General features: G+C 37.2%; 1 protein-coding gene across 2 annotated transcripts in view; it reads right to left on the bottom strand.

Moving 5' to 3' along the window:
- osbpl2b (oxysterol binding protein-like 2b) overlaps positions 1–19125 on the bottom strand; it is a 94116-nt gene that overhangs the window by 22011 nt on the left and 52980 nt on the right. For both annotated transcript variants that reach the window (XM_055166399.1, XM_055166400.1), the window contains exons 3-6: positions 11396–11510; positions 4698–4773; positions 2741–2875; positions 850–947 (exon numbers count right to left, since the gene is read on the bottom strand). In XM_055166399.1, the coding sequence (XP_055022374.1) occupies positions 850–947; positions 2741–2875; positions 4698–4773; positions 11396–11510 (424 nt within the window). The remainder of the gene's footprint in view (positions 1–849; positions 948–2740; positions 2876–4697; positions 4774–11395; positions 11511–19125) is intronic.

A 19125-nucleotide genomic window follows, 5' to 3' on the forward strand; every position in this document is an offset into this window, starting at 1 on the left:
AAGAATTTCCAAGACACAAATGCGTTTTTACCAATGCACTGCTGCTTCCACTGTGTGACTGACACCGCCAACTTTAACATGACGTTTACATCGCTCTTATTGTGCGCGTTCTGTTTGGGTTTCCGGCAATGAGTGGAATTACCGAAATAAAAAAATAAATAAATGCGAGGTAGCACAAAATGTGAAAACAGGAAAATACCGCCTTGTAATCCACTTATTTCAGCAAAGTAACTGTAATCCAATTACCACTCATTGAAACAGTAACTGTAACTGAATACAGTTACTCATAATTTGTACTCTGATTACGTAACGGCGGTACATGTAATCCGTTACTCCCCAACACTGATTGTAAGGAACCAAAATGTGTTGTATTGTTTGTAGTGTTCACTGTCATTGTTAAAGATGCAATGTGTAACTTTTCTGGTGGAAGGTTAAATGCTTTTGTCCATGGAAATGTTGTTGCTCTGTCTGGAATGTTTCACAGTATGGTATTAAACCTTTTTATCTTCATGGAGACCAAACCAGACCAAGTTACAGGTTTTCTTGGTATTTTTGAGTAATAAAACCACCTGTAATTGGATAAATGTAAAGTAGAGCTGTGGAACATTCCAGACAGAGCAATGACATATCCATAGAAACAAGCAGGTGACGGACCCCCAAAAAGCTAATGCTCCTTTAATAAAATCAGACCAACGCAAAATCATATGCAAAACTTTACAACCCAAATATGAACAAAACGTCCTCACCCATAAAAAAATTGCACAGTTTAGCACACGACCCCAGAGTGTTTAGATGATTTATAAGTGGAAAACCATAATACGTTTAATTCTGTTAATAAATTTAAATTACCTGACGAGTTCATAAGTCTCTCCCAGAAGAGGGTTGAAGGGTTTTCCAGTTCTGTCCCACTGCGACGCCACGGCTGACACAGCGAAAGCAGCTACAGCCTGGAAAAACAAACACACACCTTTACAAACCACACACTCAATACACAACTCACACCACAACAGAACGTACAGCTGTAGGGAGTATTATCTGTTACATAAGGGTGAGTTGTTGTAGAGTACAGTTGTAGGGAGTATTATTTGTTACATAAGAGTAAATTGTACAGTTCTAGGGAGTATTATCTGTTGCATAAGGATGAGTTGTTGTACAATTGTAGGGAGTATTATCTGTTACATAAGGGTGAGCTGTTGTACAGGTGTAGGGATTATTATTATCTGTTACGGTTGTAGGGAGTATTATCTGTTGCATACGAGTAAGTTCTTGTACAGTTGTAGGGAGTATTATCTGTTGCATACGAGTAAGTTGTTGTACAGTTGTAGGGAGTATTATCTCTTCAATAAGGATGAATTGTGGCACAGTTGTAGGGAGTATTATCTGTTACATAAAGGTGAGTTGTACAGTTGTAGGGAGTATTATCTGTTACTTAAGAGTGAGTTGTACAGTTGTAGGGAGTATTATCTGTTACGTAAGAATGAATTGTACAGCTGTAGGGAGTATTATCTGTTACTTAAGAGTGAGTTGTACAGTTGTAGGGAGTATTATCTGTTACATAAGGGTGAGTTATTGTACAGTTGTAGGGAGTATTATCTGTTACATAAAGGTGAGTTGTACAGTTGTAGGGAGTATTATCTGTTACTTAAGAGTAAGTTGTTGTACAGTTGTAGGGAGTATTATCTGTTACGTAGGCAGTTGTAGGGAGTATTATCTGTTACATAAGAATGAATTGTACAGCTGTAGGGAGTATTATCTGTTACTTAAGAGTGAGTTGTACAGTTGTAGGGAGTATTATCTGTTACTTAAGAGTAAGTTGTTGTACAGTTGTAGGGAGTATTATCTGTTACGTAGGCAGTTGTAGGGAGTATTATCTGTTACTTAAGAGTGAGTTGTACAGTTGTAGGGAGTATTATCTGTTACTTAAGAGTGAGTTGTACAGTTGTAGGGAGTATTATCTGTTACATAAAGTGAGTTGTACAGTTGTAGGGAGTATTATCTGTTACTTAAGAGTAAGTTGTTGTACAGTTGTAGGGAGTATTATCTGTTACTTAAGAGTAAGTTGTTGTACAGTTGTAGGGAGTATTATCTGTTACTTAAGTAGTTGTACAGTTGTAGGGAGTATTATCTGTTACATAAGGTGAGTTGTACAGTTGTAGGGATATCTGTTATTAAGAGTAAGTTGTTGTACAGTTGTAGGAGTATTATCTGTTACGTAGGCAGTGTAGGAGTATTATCTGTTACATAAGAATGAATTGTACAGCTGTAGGGAGTATTATCTGTTACTTAAGAGTGAGTTGTACAGTTGTAGGGAGTATTATCTGTTACATAAAGGTGAGTTGTACAGTTGTAGGGAGTATTATCTGTTACTTAAGAGTAAGTTGTTGTACAGTTGTAGGGAGTATTATCTGTTACGTAGGCAGTTGTAAGGAGTATTACCTGTTAGTAGGCAGTTGTAGGGAGTATTATCTGTTACATAAGGACGAGTTGCTGTACAGTTGTAGGGAGTATTATCTGTTACGTAGGCAGTTGTAAGGAGTATTATCTGTTACGTAGGCAGTTGTAAGGAGTATTATCTGTTACGTAGGCAGTTGTAAGGAGTATTATCTGTTACGTAGGCAGTTGTAAGGAGTATTACCTGTTACGTAGGCAGTTGTAGGGAGTATTATCTGTTACATAGGGGTGAGTTGTAGAGTTGTAGGGAGTATTATACAGTATAACACAGTGAGCATATTCGAGGTACCTGCAGACGCTCTATGGAGTCCGGGAGGGAGCAGGCTTTGTTGATGAGGTAAGTGTGTTCCATGTACTCGGTGATTCTCTGGAGGAAGCTCAGAGGCTCATTGAACGCTATGGGCATCGTGATCTTCGACAATTCCTGGAGAACAAAATACTAATTTTTGTACGAATGATATAAATAATCTGGGTCAAAAACAATTAAACATCTCTGCATCTTCATGTTTTATTGCAATAATTAGGACAATATTGGGATTAAATATTAAACATCTGCATTAGGTAGAATACTGAAACATGAATTGATAAATAGTAAATTAAAGTAGACCTATTACGCAAAATTGACTTTTCAGAGCTTTTTACCATGTTGTAGTTGTTTCCTCTTTTCATTTAGCTTCTCAAAGTTATATTTGGAGTATTTCGTGCATGTTTGAGTTAACTTGAATCACTTATTTTCAAGACAATCATATTGCCTCCTTCCTCCAACTTCTTCTTACTTACATCGTTCTCCAATTTTATTTTCTTAATCGGTGATACACATAGGATTAAACAGAGTTGTGTAGTCATTTTGGTCAGAATGAAAAATAAAATCCACTACTTGCAAGGATGATTTGCGGACCTGTTTCTTTTATTAAGTTGTTTAAGGTGAATATTGCTATGTAAAATGTCCAAAGTATAAAATAATGATCCACGGGTTTCATAGATTTATAACTATATAGCAGACACAAGCACAATATGTCTTCTTTAATAGAAAAGTCGTACATTTCAGATTTGAAGACATCTAAACTAGGTGGTTAAGATCACATGGATGTTCTGCGCAAAGAATATTGAGAGCCATTTTAAATGAATTGTGACCATTCAAAATACAGTAGAAACTGATTTATATGGATTAAATCAATATAACACAATTGATCATTTGAAAGGTGCATTGTGTAAATTTTCTGGTGTGGCTTCCGTCAAATGCTTTTCTCTATGGAGATGTTACTGCTTTGTCTGGAATTTGTCTGGGTTGTTTCACAATACGTTATTAAACCTTTCTATCGTCATGGAGACTAGGGATGGGCATGATTGGTCGACTAAGTGATAACTGATTGTTAAGAATTTCGTCGAGCACATTCATTTTTAATTGACAAACTGAATGTATGTTGCTGTACGAAGATGAGGCTGCGTCTGACACAAACACTGGAGTTACGGCCTCACAGACACTGTACCACTCAATGAGTGTGTTTACATGCACATCCCGGGTATGATAGGGTTTTTTGAGTATCCCGGTTTCGTCATGGTGCATGGAACATAAAGTTACTGAAAAGGTCACTGCAACGCTTTTCAGTCTTTTTATCACAACAGCAGCCAAAATAAATAGCGTGACCAACATAAATAAAGTGAGTGAAATGACTGTTAAATAAAGAACTGAGCTAAGAGCAGTGCTTTTAGTTTATGCAAATGAGCCATGTGGTTTTAAGTTTTGTTTCTGTAAGACATAAACAAATGTGCAAAAGCTGCATTAAACACATGATAATCTCAAACGGGCTGATGCGGCTCTATAGTGGTTATGGTTTAATATGTTGTAAAGTTGAGTTTTTTATGCAGATTAGTAATAGTAATAATAATGATGACAATTTTAATATAAAAATGTTAATGATTAATCAAAAATCGACAGTTCATTCTCCTGAAAATTGATTAAGAAAATTTAACTGAATGTCCATTCTAATGGAGACCAAACCAGGCAAACATCTGTGGAGAGGTGATCCTGCTCAGAGTCAGAATGCCTGTTTTTCTAGGTATTTTTGAGATATATACCGGCTTGCAATTTAATAAATGTAAGGTAAAGCCGTTTAATGTCATACTGTGGAACATTTCAGGCAGAGCCACGGCATATACATAGAAAGAAGCAGGTGATGAACCCCCAATCAAAAAGTTACACAGTGCACCTTTTTTCTTTTTTTAACAGTAGAATCTCTCCTTACCAAGCCGATACATTTCTTGAGGATACTCCACACGCTGATCGTGTTTCTAGCGTACATTGGTGCAGGTAACGACGTCCTGAAAAGAAAAAAATGTAATTAATAAATGAACAAAATTAAATCTGTCGCACTTGAGTCGTATCAGTTACTTTAGAGTCCTAAAAGCAATTATGAAGATTAACCCAGTATACTGCAGATGCCAAAACTTTAATACTGCAATATAAAGTAGGTCTTTCACGATAATTAATATATAGACTTCACATTCAGTATGTAAAAGGGTCCGGTCAAGCGGTAACGGAGGGAAACGGGGCAGATTTTTTACATTCAAATAGTCTCTTATTCAGAAACTAGAGGGACTATTGAAATAAGTAAAGTATCAGAATGTAGGAAAGAGTTACACTCCAACAGGGTAAAGTTAAACCTGTGATATTCTTTCAAGTTGTTGACAAAAAATTTTAAAAACTCATGTCAGTAACGGAGGGAATGAAATATGCAGCACTTTTTGGGCAATAAATCCAAACAGTGATAACTCTTGGTTCTCACTTACATATCCTTAACAAACTGGTTTGAATATTTGCTTCATATAGTTTTCTACCATATGGTACAAGATTAGGTTGAAAAACCTCTTACTTTTTGAGTAATGAGATTTTTTATTAAGAAAGGTCATGGTAACGGAGGGAAAAGTAACGGAGCGAAAATTGTGCAAACAAGTAGAAGGTGCATGATTTTGCATAATTTGTCGCTTTTTTCTTCTGAATACTTTAATATTACTTCAAAATGAAAGGAAACTATTTCTATAAAATATGTCAGTCCTTCCAAGCAAATTTTTATCATTTTAAAATACTTTTTTTTTTTTTTTTTTTGAAAAATCATGTACCTTCATCAACAGTTCAAAGATGGAATAACACAAGATATGATGAAATACATCCATTTATTTACATGATTTGCAGGTCTTTGAAATTTGGGAAATAATTTTTGTTCCATGTTTCATACATGGTCTGTTTAAAATGTATGTAACTTTAGAACCAAAAATGGTACAGAAAAAAGGTCAACAGTTTCATAAACTAGAGTACATATGTATCTGTTGAATACATTTTTATATCTTGGCTTTGTTGTTTACTTCTGCTTGACCGGGCCCAAAAGCTGAAACAATTGGGATTTTGGGGTTAATATTTATTAGGGAGGGGAGGGAACACAATTTTTACGAGACAAAATGCGATATAGTATTGGGTCCACGAGACAGGACGAGATTTTAACATAATTCCTAATATATAAATTTCACAATTCAGTTTCCAATTTTGGCCTCACATTTTGTATTTATTTGATTTAATATTTTCCATATGTTGATTTCATATGTTTCCATTTTACCTCTGCTTTTTGGAACTGTAAGAGATGTAACTCATTAACACTTGACCCTTTTTTGTCCAGTCCAAATATAAACTCAATATAAAAATCTCACATGATCATTTTGCTCATGTGTGCTCAATCTTGTGGCAATTTTGTCTCACGAGATCTCGCACCATCCCTAATATTTATCATGAAATTTGTGGTTATTTTTTAACTACATGATAAGATTTGAGCTGTAGAAGGATGAATTAATAACTTCTATCACTCATTAGAGACACAAAATTAAGCACTAGGAATGTAACGATATCCAAATCTCTCTGTACGATATTTTCACGACATGCATCTCACGGTTCGATATTTATTGTGATATTTTTTGGAGGCAAACACAAGTGTGAATATGCAAATTTTTCCTCTTAAAATGCCTTGACAAGACTTAATCCAAAAGAACTAAGACTTAAAAGTGCTTAGAACTGTTATTTCTTCATGTAGTCTACACTGAAACGGAGCAAAGGATCATGGTCTATGTAGTTCCCTCTGTTTTTTTGAGCTATTGCTGCTCCAAAATTGTGGATTTAAGCGAAAACTCTTGTAATTCAATATTGTGATGGCCCACGAATTTACTGTTACATCCCTATTAAGTAATAAAGCTATTTATTCATTGATTTTCTTTTACAATATTCTAGATTTAGAATAGTTCTGGTGGTTTAAATCTGCTCTTGAGTTTTTGTGTTTCAGTATTATCCTTTATTATCTATATTTACTTCAGCGATATATCAAACTTAAAAATTTGTTACCGTGACAGGCATAATTTTAGGCAGTTAGACAATGAACAAAGTCTCCAGTCGCAATCTAAAATCTAAAAACTACCGGAGATGCGCCTTTAACACACCCAGCTAATCTTGTATCAGAGGAAAGGTCAACGGCTTCAGATACAATCAGAAGACTGCATGAAGAATGTTAAATTATCTCTGAAATCGCTATAAACCGTACACACACAGACGCCAGTGGAGATGTGCTCTTCTCTACATTGTTCGGTACAAATCTATGCTGTTTTTATTAGGTAAAAGAAGAATGCAGATTTTACGATGGGCATTGGAAGTAGGTACAATCCGATATGGATTTGAGACCCGCAAATGTGGCTGATGTTTGGAGACAATCGATGTACCAATACCCGTATTTCACTTAATCTACTAACAGTGTTGGGGAGTAACAGATTACTTGTACCAGAGTACAAATTATGAGTAACTGTATTCAGTTACAGTTACTGTTTCAGTGAGTGGTCACTGGATTACAGTTACTTGGTTGAAATAAATGGATTACACGGAGATATTTTCCTGTTTTCACTTTTTTTTTTTTTTCCTCGGTAATTCCTCTCATTGCTGGACACTAAACCAGGTCTAAAACCAGGTCTAAAACTATGTCTAAACCAGGTCTAAACTAGGACTAAACTAGGACTAAACCAGGACTAAACCAGGTCTAAACCAGGTCTAAACTAGGACAAAACCAGATCTAAAACCAGGTCTAAACTAGGACTAAAACAGGTCTAAAACCAGGTCTAAACTAGGTCTAAACCAGGTCTAAAACCAGGTCTAAACCAGGTCTAAAACCAGGTCTAAACCAGGTCTAAACCAGGTCTAAAACCAGGTCTAAAACCAGGTCTAAACCAGGTCTAAAACCAGGTCTAAAACCAGGTCTAAAACCAGGTCTAAAACCAGGTCTAAAACCAGGTCTAAACCAGGTCTAAAACCAGGTCTAAACCAGGTCTAAACCAGGTCTAAACCAGGTCTAAAACCAGGTCTAAAACCAGGTCTAAACCAGGTCTAAACCAGGTCAAAACCAGGACTAAAACCGGGTCTAAACTATGTCTCAAACAGGATTTAACAGGACTAAATCATACTGCGTGGACCATGTCTCCTCTTCTTCTATCAGTAATATTTTTAATACGGTTAAGTAAAGACTCGGCTTTTTTATTTTCTTTTAGCAGACAAAACATCTTATGTGAAGATTTCCTCGTCTTTGCTTCTCTACAGAAAGTCAGGTAATCCAAAGTATTCAGATTACATTACTCACTTTAAGTAATTTAATGGATTACGTTACAAACTACATTTTGGGGTGTGTAATCTGTAATCTGTAGGGGATTACATTTTAAAAGTCACCTTCCCAACACTGTCTACAAATATATCTGTAATGTAAAATAAAATACTGGGTTTTATTTTATCTTTAGAGTCATTTAGGTTTATAGACTTTTCTAGAAAATGTAACACTGTTTTGTTCGATCTTGTTTGTTGTTCTCCTCAGGTATCAGGTCAATAATATTTACAGACAGATACAATCAGAGCCAAACATCTGTCTTTCAAATCTCTCTCCCTTAAAATGTACCACACCTTGTATTGTTTTAACTCCACACGTACACATGTTAATCCTGCAGCCAAACCGTGAGTGTCATCGAGGGCCGCCCAGTCACACCTCCTCCCCATGAGACCCACCCAGTCATTTTGTAATGTTTGATGTTTTGTTATTCTTGTATAAATACTGCGAGCTCAGAGGCTCTGGGGATTGGAGGAAGAGAGGGGACACTCAGAGGCTGCGTTCAGACTGCAGCCCGAAGTGACCCAAATCTGATTTTTTGGCCCCTATGTGACCTGTATCTGATCTTTCAATGACAGTCTGAACGACACAGATCCGATTTTTTCAAATGCGACCCAGGACACTTCGATATGTGGTCCTGAAACCGATACATATCTGATCTTTTGACATGCGACTTCAGTCTGAACGGTCAAGGCGCATCCATCCGACCTACACGTTATCAACAAGCCACAAACGTCACTATTCTGCGCTGAAGTAGGCGAAAATTGTTAATGAACTCCGTGTCACTGAAGCGAAGCACATCACCACTCACCACTCTTGGCTCCGTCTCCACATCCACACGTTCCTTTCAACGGACGTCGCTGCCGCTGCCCCACAAAACACCACGGCCAAAAACCTCGTCCTTCTCCTTCTCAATCTCCTCTTTAAAACAAGTAAGTTGTTCATGTTCTGGCTCCGGTACGAGAGGAACTTTAAAATCTCCAGGTGCTCAATGCTGCGTCCATGTTTGGACAACTTCCGTAAACACAGAGCACGCTCACTGAGGTTGCCGTCATCGTGTCTCCAGTGCACATGTGGGACACTTTCGGGCCGTTTAACGTTCACACTGGAGTCACATACAAGTCACATTTAATTGGAAATGTGAACGACCTCGCAAAAACATCGGATTTCACAAAAAAATCGGAATTGAGCGTTAAGCCCTGCAGTCTGAACGTAGCCAGAGAGACCTGTCCTGACCATATCTGCTCCAACAAAAAATAAACCTACTTTCTATTCTACAACTCACAAGGCTTCAGAAAGAAAAATAATGTCCATGACAATATCTTAAGTTGATCACAAAACAACCTTTCACTTTTGTAAAAATTAAATGGTTTTTTTTTGTTCTTTTTTTATTTCTTGGACTCATTAGTCTGTTCACAAAGACCAATTTGATGCACTGAAGAGATAAAAATAATAAAAATCTCCATATTCTTTCAATATCAGCCAATGCCATTATCAGCAATTTATACACACCAATATAGAAATCAACAGAGATTATGCAACAGATAATACTCCCTACAACTGTACAACTCATCCTTATGTAACAGATAATACTCCCTACAACTGCACAACTCATTCTTATGCAACAGATAATACTCCCTACAACTATACAACTCATCCTTATGCAACATAATACTCCCTACAACTGCACAACTCATTCTTATGTAACAGATAATACTCCCTACAACTGTACAACTCATTTTTATGTAACAGATAATACTCCCTACAACTGCACAACTCATTCTTATGTAACAGATAATACTCCCTACAACTGTACAACTCATTTTTATGTAACAGATAATACTCCCTACAACTGCACAACTCATTCTTATGTAACAGATAATACTCCCTACAACTGTACAACTCATTCTTATGCAACATAATACTCCCTACAACTGCACAACTCATTCTTATGCAACATAATACTCCCTACAACTGCACAACTCATTCTTATGCAACATAATACTCCCTACAACTGTACAACTCATTTTTATGTAACAGATAATACTCCCTACAACTGTACAACTCATTCTTATGCAACATAATACTCCCTACAACTGCACAACTCATTCTTATGTAACGGATAATACTCCCTACAACTGTACAACTCATCCTTATGTAACAGATAATACTCCCTACAACTGCACAACTCATCTTTATGTAACAGATAATACTCCCTACAACTGCACAACTCATTCTTATGCAACAGATAATACTCCCTACAACTGTACAACTCATCCTTATGCAACATAATACTCCCTACAACTGCACAACTCATTCTTATGTAACAGATAATACTCCCTACAACTGTACAACTCATTTTTATGTAACAGATAATACTCCCTACAACTGCACAACTCATTCTTACGTAACGGATAATACTCCCTACAACTGTACAACTCATTCTTATGTAACAGATAATACTCCCTACAACTGCACAACTCATCTTTATGTAACAGATAATACTCCCTACAACTGCACAACTCATCTTATGTAACAGATAATACTCCCTACAACTGCACAACTCATTCTTATGTAACAGATAATACTCCCTACAACTGCACAACTCATCTTTATGTAACAGATAATACTCCCTACAACTGTCCAACTCATCCTTATGCAACAGATAATACTCCTTACAACTGTCCAACTCATCCTTATGTAACAGATCAATTTTTTCCATAAACTTTGTGTTTTAAAAGTTCTTTCTGGACTCAGAACTACAGCTTTATGTTAGTGCTTAACCTCCATAATGTCTCTGAACTGTTAATATTTTATATTTTCCACGGGGAAAATGAATGGAAAATGTACTTCCGGGACCAGAGTGGGTGGTCACGGTGAACTGGTATTTCCCATCCCTATTCAGAAGAGCCACTGATGTTTTCAATCTGCCAAAAAAACTGTGCAACTCGTTTACACTGGCTACGCTGACAATGGAAAAAAACAACAAAAAAATGATGTATATAAACACGACGACCCCTTCAGTTACCGCACTGTGTTACAAAAGGAAATTACAACCACTCATTTTATTCTAAACCAAACTGTGGAAAACTACTGTTGCAATGGATGAATCATGTCGGCATTCCACTACATAATCTTTACATAACTTGTGTCAATATGTCATAACATATCTCACACACACACACACATGCACACACACACAAACAGCAATAGTATCAGTGTTGTGTTGTGTGTTTAATTAGCCGCAGAACAGAATGCAGCTCTACCTGTGTTTCTTGATGCCGTTCTCTTGAGGCACCGCCCCATTGTTTTTCTGGGACACCACCGCGTCTTTAAAGCTGGCCTCAGACACGCCCTCGCACGACTCGTCCGAATCCAGGCCTGAAGACGGAGGAGGAGGAGGAGGAGGAGGAAAGAGACAGAGAGCACAGGTCAATAAAGAGCGAGAAAATACAAAGCAGCTAGTGTAGGATGGATTCACTTGACTTCACTTCTTAAAGCTTGTTATCTCATCAAAAACAGACCTGGAGTTGTGTTTTGCTTCACTCACATGTTTGAGTAACCCTTTATTATTAGACCGTCTACTCTCCAAACCTCAAAATGTTCAAATTATCAAGTCAAATTCCTTTTCAGAACTTGTTTGGGAGCCATGTTTTGTTTTGTTTTGATTTTATTTCTCTGAAAATGGAAAGACTGAGACAAAAATAATAATAAAAAAGAAAAAACTACCACAGTGAACTAACATGGGACATTTGGACAAAATATATTCAAAAAATTACAGAAAATAAATAAAAATACTTAGGGGCACGGTCAAGCAGAAGTAAACAGCAAGGCCAAAAATTCAAGTTAATGCATCTGATATAAAAATGTATTGAACAGATACATATGTACTCTAGTTTATGAAACTGTTTACCTTTTTTCTGTACCATTTTTGGTTCTAAAGTTACATACATTTTAAACAGACCATGTATGAAACATGGAACAAAAATTATTTCCCAAATTTCAAAGACCTGCAAATCATGTAAATAAATGGATGTATTTCATCATATCTTGTGTTATTCCATCTTTGAACTGTTGATGAAGGTACATGATTTAAAAAAAAAAAAATGTATTTAAAATGATAAAAATTTGCTTGGAAGGACTGACATATTTTATAGAAATAGTTTCCTTTCATTTTGAAGTAATATTAAAGTATTTGGAAGAGAAAAGCAACAAATTATGTAAAATCATGCACCTTCTACTTGTTTGAACAATTTTCCCTCCGTTACTTTTCCCTCCGTTACCATGACCTTTCTTAATAAAAAATCTCATTACTCAAAAAGTAAGAGGTTTTTCAACCTAATCTTGTACCATATGGTAGAAAACTATATGAAGCAAATATTCAAACCAGTTTGTTAAGGATATGTAAGTGAGAACCAAGAGTTATCACTGTTTGGATTTATTGCCCAAAAAGTGCTGCATATTTCATTCCCTCCGTTACCAACATGAGTTTTTTTAAATTTTTTGTCAACAACTTGAAAGAATATCACAGGTTTAACTTTACCCTGTTGGAGTGTAACTCTTTCCTACATTCTGATACTTTACTTATTTCAATAGTCCCTCTAGTTTCTGAATAAGAGACATTTGAATGTAAAAAAAATCTGCCCATTTCCCTCCGTTACCGCTTGACAGAACAGAGCTAAAAAAACCCCAAAAAAACACAGAGGGAACTACATAGACCAGGGGTGGGCAAACTACGGCCCGGGGACCATATGCGGCCCTTTAATTTTTTTAATCTGCTTGACCGGACCCTTAGGCAAACCCATTATTCTTGGTGAAAAGAGAAAGATGGAGACAAAATAAACATTACAAAACATGAACTAACCTGGTGAACTAACATGAGACATTACTTATGCAAACCTCTTCTAGCAGTCTGCGTCGTACATTTCCATAATAGCTCAAGAGTAGGGGAGGTAAGTGGTGATGTTCTGAGCATCGTGCGGGTTTGCATAGGGCTTTGCATCAGTCACTCTTGGCTCGGTTTGAATGGCAAATGTTATTGATCGTTCTAAACTGTTGACTCTGCCTCTTCACTGGAAAAACTGCCTTTCGCCCTGATCTCCACTGACCTATGCCCGGCCTTTTAAGTCTAGAGCAAATGCAGTGAAAACAAATGTCCGCTGAAGCACTTTTACTCTTAGAACTTACTCATTTTACAGTTAAAGCTCCGATGTTACTCAAAGTTTACTCTTGTGAGCTTTAAAACATGTTCTAATCCTGTTGTCAAAAACCATCCATGTCGAAAAAAATCTAAAAAAATCCATAAAAAAAAAAATCCATGTCAAAAACTAGGGCTGGGTATCATTAAGAAGCTGCCCATACGATGCAAATCTCAAAACACAGGCCACGATACGATACAGATCTCGATACACAGATCTCGATACACAGATCTCGATACACAGATCTCGATACACAGGCCAGGATACGATACACATCTCGATACATAAGCCACGATACGATACAGATCTCGATACACAGGCCACGATACCATACAGATCTCGATACATAGGCCACGATACGATACATACCTCGATACACAGGCCACGATACAATACAGATCTCGATACATAGGCCACGATACGATACATACCTCGATACACAGGCCACGATACGATACAGATCTCGATACACAGGCCACGATACGATACAGATCTCGATACATAGGCCACGATACCATACAGATCTCGATAAACAGGCCACGATACAATACGTACCTCGATACATAGGCCATGATACGATACATATCTCAATACAGAGGCCACGATACACATACAGATCTCGATACACAGGCCACGATACGATACAGATCTCGATACATAGGCCACGATACGATACATACCTCGATACATAGGCCACGATACGATACAGATCTCGATAAACAGGCCACGATACGATGCAGATCTCGATACATAGACCAGGATACGATACAGATCTCGATACATAGGCCACGATACGATACAGATCTCGATACATAGGCCACAATACAATACAGATCTCGATACACAGGCCACGATACGATACAGATCTCGATACATAGGCCACGATACGATACATACCTCGATACATAGGCCACGATACGATACAGATCTCGATAAACAGGCCACGATACGATGCAGATCTCGATACATAGGCCACAATACGATACAGATCTCAATACACAGGCCACGATACGATACAGATCTCGATACATAGGCCACGATACGATACATACCTCGATACACAGGCCACGATACGATACAGATCTCGATACACAGGCCACGATACGATACAGATCTCGATACACAGGCCACGATACGATACAGACCTCGATACACAGGCCACGATACGATACAGATCTCGATACACAGGCCACGATACGATACAGATCTCGATACATAGGCCACGATACCATACAGATCTCGATACACAGGCCACGATATGATACGTACCTCGATACATAGGCCACGATACGATACATATCTCAATACATAGGCCAGGATACGATACAGATTTCGATACATAGACCACGATACGATACAGATCTCGATACATAGGCCACGATACGATACAGATCTTGATACAGTGCACTTTTGGTTCAATACAATATATTTCAAATCGATCTGATGCAGTTCAATAAAAATAAAAGCTAAATCATGGCTGTGATACTAAAACTCTTTGTTAAACCACTTCTTGTACAAGTGTTTTTTTTTGTCCACTGAGGAAAACCATAGGCTGAAACACATCGGGGCTTTGTAAGACATGCTGTGAATTAATAAAGGCATTTTATTTTAACCAGCGACTGTCTTGGGGGTTTTTGCACCTTTAAATTGACTTCCCTTCCACAAAGAGCACCACCACTGCGTTCTGTCTATGTGTATTATCCTCTCGAGGTCCAGGGAGCGCTCCTTTTGAACTTGTTGAAACTTCTTGTGCAAATTTAACATGAACACCCTCCCATTTTTATCCTCAAAACAGTGAAAATGCCAAATGTGTTGCATAAACGAGATTCCTTTTACTAAACAAGCAACAAAACTGTAACGCTGTAACAAAATAATTCAGTAAAATATACCAAATAATACTCTTGGTGATATATATCGATACAGCAGCTCATGATATCGATACTGTATCATCACATTAAACGAGACGATATATCGATATTTCAATATTTTGCACACCACTATCAAAAACATATCTGCAGTTGTGTTTTGTTTCATTTCCGCATGTTTGAGTAACCCTTTAGTATCAGTATGTCTACATCTCCAAAGCTCAAAGTGCGCCGTTCCACCTTGTGATGTCATAGTGTTAGTTGTTTTTTTATATATTAAACTAATATCTGATCCATGTTATAATGTTGTTTCCTCGTCACAAACATACCTGGAGTTGTGTTTTATTTCATTTACACAGGTTTAAGACACAAATCCTGTATATTATTTTTTCTCTCTCAAATAGAAAACAATCTGTTCCACCTTGTGATGTCATGTGGTAATACAGGAAGTGCTCCACTGTGTTTTGAAACTCCACACACCTTCATTAGAATGATTTGGATGATTTCAGCCCTGGAATTCCCAATCCCAATCCCAAATAAATGTAGACGTCAACTTGAAAACTACAGCTAAATGACATCACAAGGTTTTGAGCTTTGGAGATGTAGACAGATTAATAATAAAGCGTTACTCAAATGTGTGTGAATGAAACAAAACACAACTCCAGGTCTGTTTTTGAGAAGGTAACAACATTACAACATGTCTTAAAGCTCAAAAGAGTCAGTTTTGTGTAATACAGGCCCTTTAAAGTTAACAGCATTTTGGTCGCTGTTAACAGAGAGGAGAATTACACTTTTTACAGTTCGTTTTACCATGGTGCCTTTTAGTTTAGTAGAGGATAGCGAATATTCGGTCATCTTTGAAATAACAGCAGTAATTCAACCCTGAAGCCTACTGTATTTATGCATTGTGACTTTTTATAATGCTCAATAAAACTATTCAAATAAAACACATTGTAAAAGGCCATTCTCTTTAATGCTCTTTTATGAACCAAAAGCATGTCTTGCGCACACTTCACACGTCGTATAATGCAGTGTCCACAATCACAAAACAAAGTATTTTATGAACTCCACTCAACCGTGATGAGATGGAGGACAGGACAGGGCTGCACCTGTCACCACACACTCAGCTTGTTGGTGCTTTTAGGTGAGAAAGGGTGGGGCTGTACCAAGATCAGGTGAGCGGTGGATTAGAATAGTTTTAAATAGTTAAGCAAACACACCTCTAACACAGACGACTGCCAAAAGTTATTTGTGTCAGTTATACAAAATAAAAAGGGATTAACTCACCGCAAGGAATGACGTAAGGTTGAAAGTGAGAAATACACAACCGGTCAAAAGTTTCAGAACACCACACTTTTTCTAGTTTTTTACTGTTTACTGTCGACTAGGGGTGGGCGATATATCGATATTATAAATATATCGAGTTTTTAAACTCGACATGAATTCTGACATATCGTATATATAGATATAATGCTTATATTAAATTTAGAATTCGCCGCTTCGCTTGTTTGTCTTCTCTCTCTTCGCCTCCGCCTCCCTGATTTTGTTCGCTCATGTCTCCTTCACTCGTCACTATCGCCTTGAACGCCGAAAGTTGGTGCCAGTGAAAAGCTTCAAGCCCCACGAACCTTTTCAACCATTTACAGACAAAACCATCAGCAGCACATCCTCATATTCCACTGAGTCACGTTCTTTAGCCCGAAAGAAGCTAAACGAGCTGAGCTGCGTGAGAAGTGCTGTTTATGCAAATGAGTCAAGCGCTTAAGTTTCGTTTCTGTAAAACGTAAACACACGTGCGCAAAACTGCATTAAACACATTATAATGTCAAAATGGCTGATGTGGCTCTAGAGTCATTGTGCTTTATATATTGTAAAGTTTAGTCATGTAAGTTTATTTATGGAGAAGATTTTAATGAATAATCTGCTGCAGTGTCACTTGTACAATGGTGTTTGGAAACGTTGGGTTTGATCTGCAGTGGATTGTGGGATTAAACCTCAGAACTCCTAACTGATGGAACATGGATCTATTGAAATAAGGAACATCCTGAGTTTCTTCTGCTAAAGGAGCTCATGGTTCTGGTTCTGGTCTGGATAATAGAGTTAATGCAAAGATGAGCTTGTCTTGAGTTGTTTTATCTATGAATGAAAAGAAGGAAATATGTATTATTTCTTTTATTTTACAGTTAAATTATTATTTATGTAATTAGGTTTTTTTTGTAATCTTAAATGTTCCTATATGAACTGCCGACCTCTTACACTTCAATAAAAAAAAAAGGACCTTGTGGAATTTGGCAGATTTGTTTTTGCAGTTTTCAGTTTTAGGGGGTTATTTTTTCTTGAACATATATCGAGATATATATCGTATATCGAAATATAGCAAAATATATCTCGATATATTTTTTGATCCATATCGTCCAGCGCTACTGTCGACCAAAACTTATTCTAAACTCTTGATTCATGAAAGTGTCCACCTTTGACAGATATAACAGCTGAACACATTTGTGGCTCGTTCTTTTTACAATAGAAAATCAAATATTATTCAGAAAGTTCTTCCCAAGTCTGTTGCAGAAGTTCCCATAAACGTGTGGCACCTGTAGGTTGCTTGGCTTTCAATTTTCTGTCCAGTTCATCCCAAATCAGCTCGATGGGGTTTAAGTCTGGAGACTGTACTGGACGCTCCATGTTTTCAAGCTTTACCATCTTGTTCTTTTTTCCTGACGTAGCTTTGGTATAATTTGGACTTGTATTGTGTATCTTTTATATTTTTTTAACCTCTGTCTGTTCAGTTTTTACCTTTGTACCATTTCAAGCTCTTCATTGGACTTGCACGACTTGAATTGCAATAACTGGAAAAATGAGGGTGTTCTAAAACTTTTGACCAGTAGTGTACGTGGTCAGAGTTATACAGGGTTATGTAAATATTAGATTCCTATTTAAATTCAGACAACGCTGTGTGTCTGTAAGAGTTACAGTCCATGCTCTTACAGCCACACAACGCTCTCTCATCTTCTTTCTGAACATTAAAACTATGTTACTTTACATAGAAATGTCTCAACAGACCGTTTTCTGTGTAAAACTTGTAAGAAAGAGTTGGAGAAAAAGATCAGGAATATCTCAAGTTGTGTCGCATGTACGTTATGGGTTACGGGTTATGTTTTTTTTTTTTTTTTTCGCCTTTTTGTCTGTAAATCAAGATATGAACATTAATAACAGACCAATCAGGTGCCTTCTTTTCCCAAGATCATCTCCCATTAGTTTCTCAAACAAGTTGGATTGACATCTACTGTGTGTCACTTAAGAGAAGTTCAACAAACTCACTCCTGATTGGCTTTTTGGTTACACAGTCAGATTTTCAAAAATATAACTTGATCACAATTTAGCTCCTGTAACTGCTAGCCTTGATTTGCTTCATTTGGCTGTGTTACAACCCAGAAACATGAGTCTCAACATATTTATCAAAGGACACGGAGACCAAATTAAAGGTTTTTTAATTTTTTTCTTGCTGTAAGAGATGTTTTTAAATCCAAAAAAGAAACCTGTGCCCAAACCAAGAAAGTAACAACAGAAAGGTGGACCTGATGAGCCGGCCAAAAAGAACAAAAGGGTGCGACACCGGGCCAACCCTTCAGAGGGCCGTAGGAGCAGCTGCCAGCACCCGTAACTAAAGACCAAAAAAAAACAACAACCTAAACCCAACAGAAAAGCGAAAACAGGACAGCCGATCTAGGGATGGGCATGATTAATCGATTAATCGATAATTGATCATTAAGAATTTCATCGATTACATTCATTTTAATCGACAAACCGAATGTAAGTTGCTGTGTGAGGTGACTAAACAGGTCCGTACATGTGTCTCTCTGCACTCAGAAGGAGCGAGACACAAACAGTCGGTCAGTCTGCAACGTACCAAAGCACAAATGTGTATTTAACAAT

Source organism: Boleophthalmus pectinirostris, unplaced genomic scaffold, assembly GCF_026225935.1.
Source record: "Boleophthalmus pectinirostris isolate CB_2022bp ecotype Guang Dong unplaced genomic scaffold, ASM2622593v1 HiC_scaffold_8, whole genome shotgun sequence".
NCBI classification, from domain to species: domain Eukaryota; kingdom Metazoa; phylum Chordata; class Actinopteri; order Gobiiformes; family Gobiidae; genus Boleophthalmus; species Boleophthalmus pectinirostris.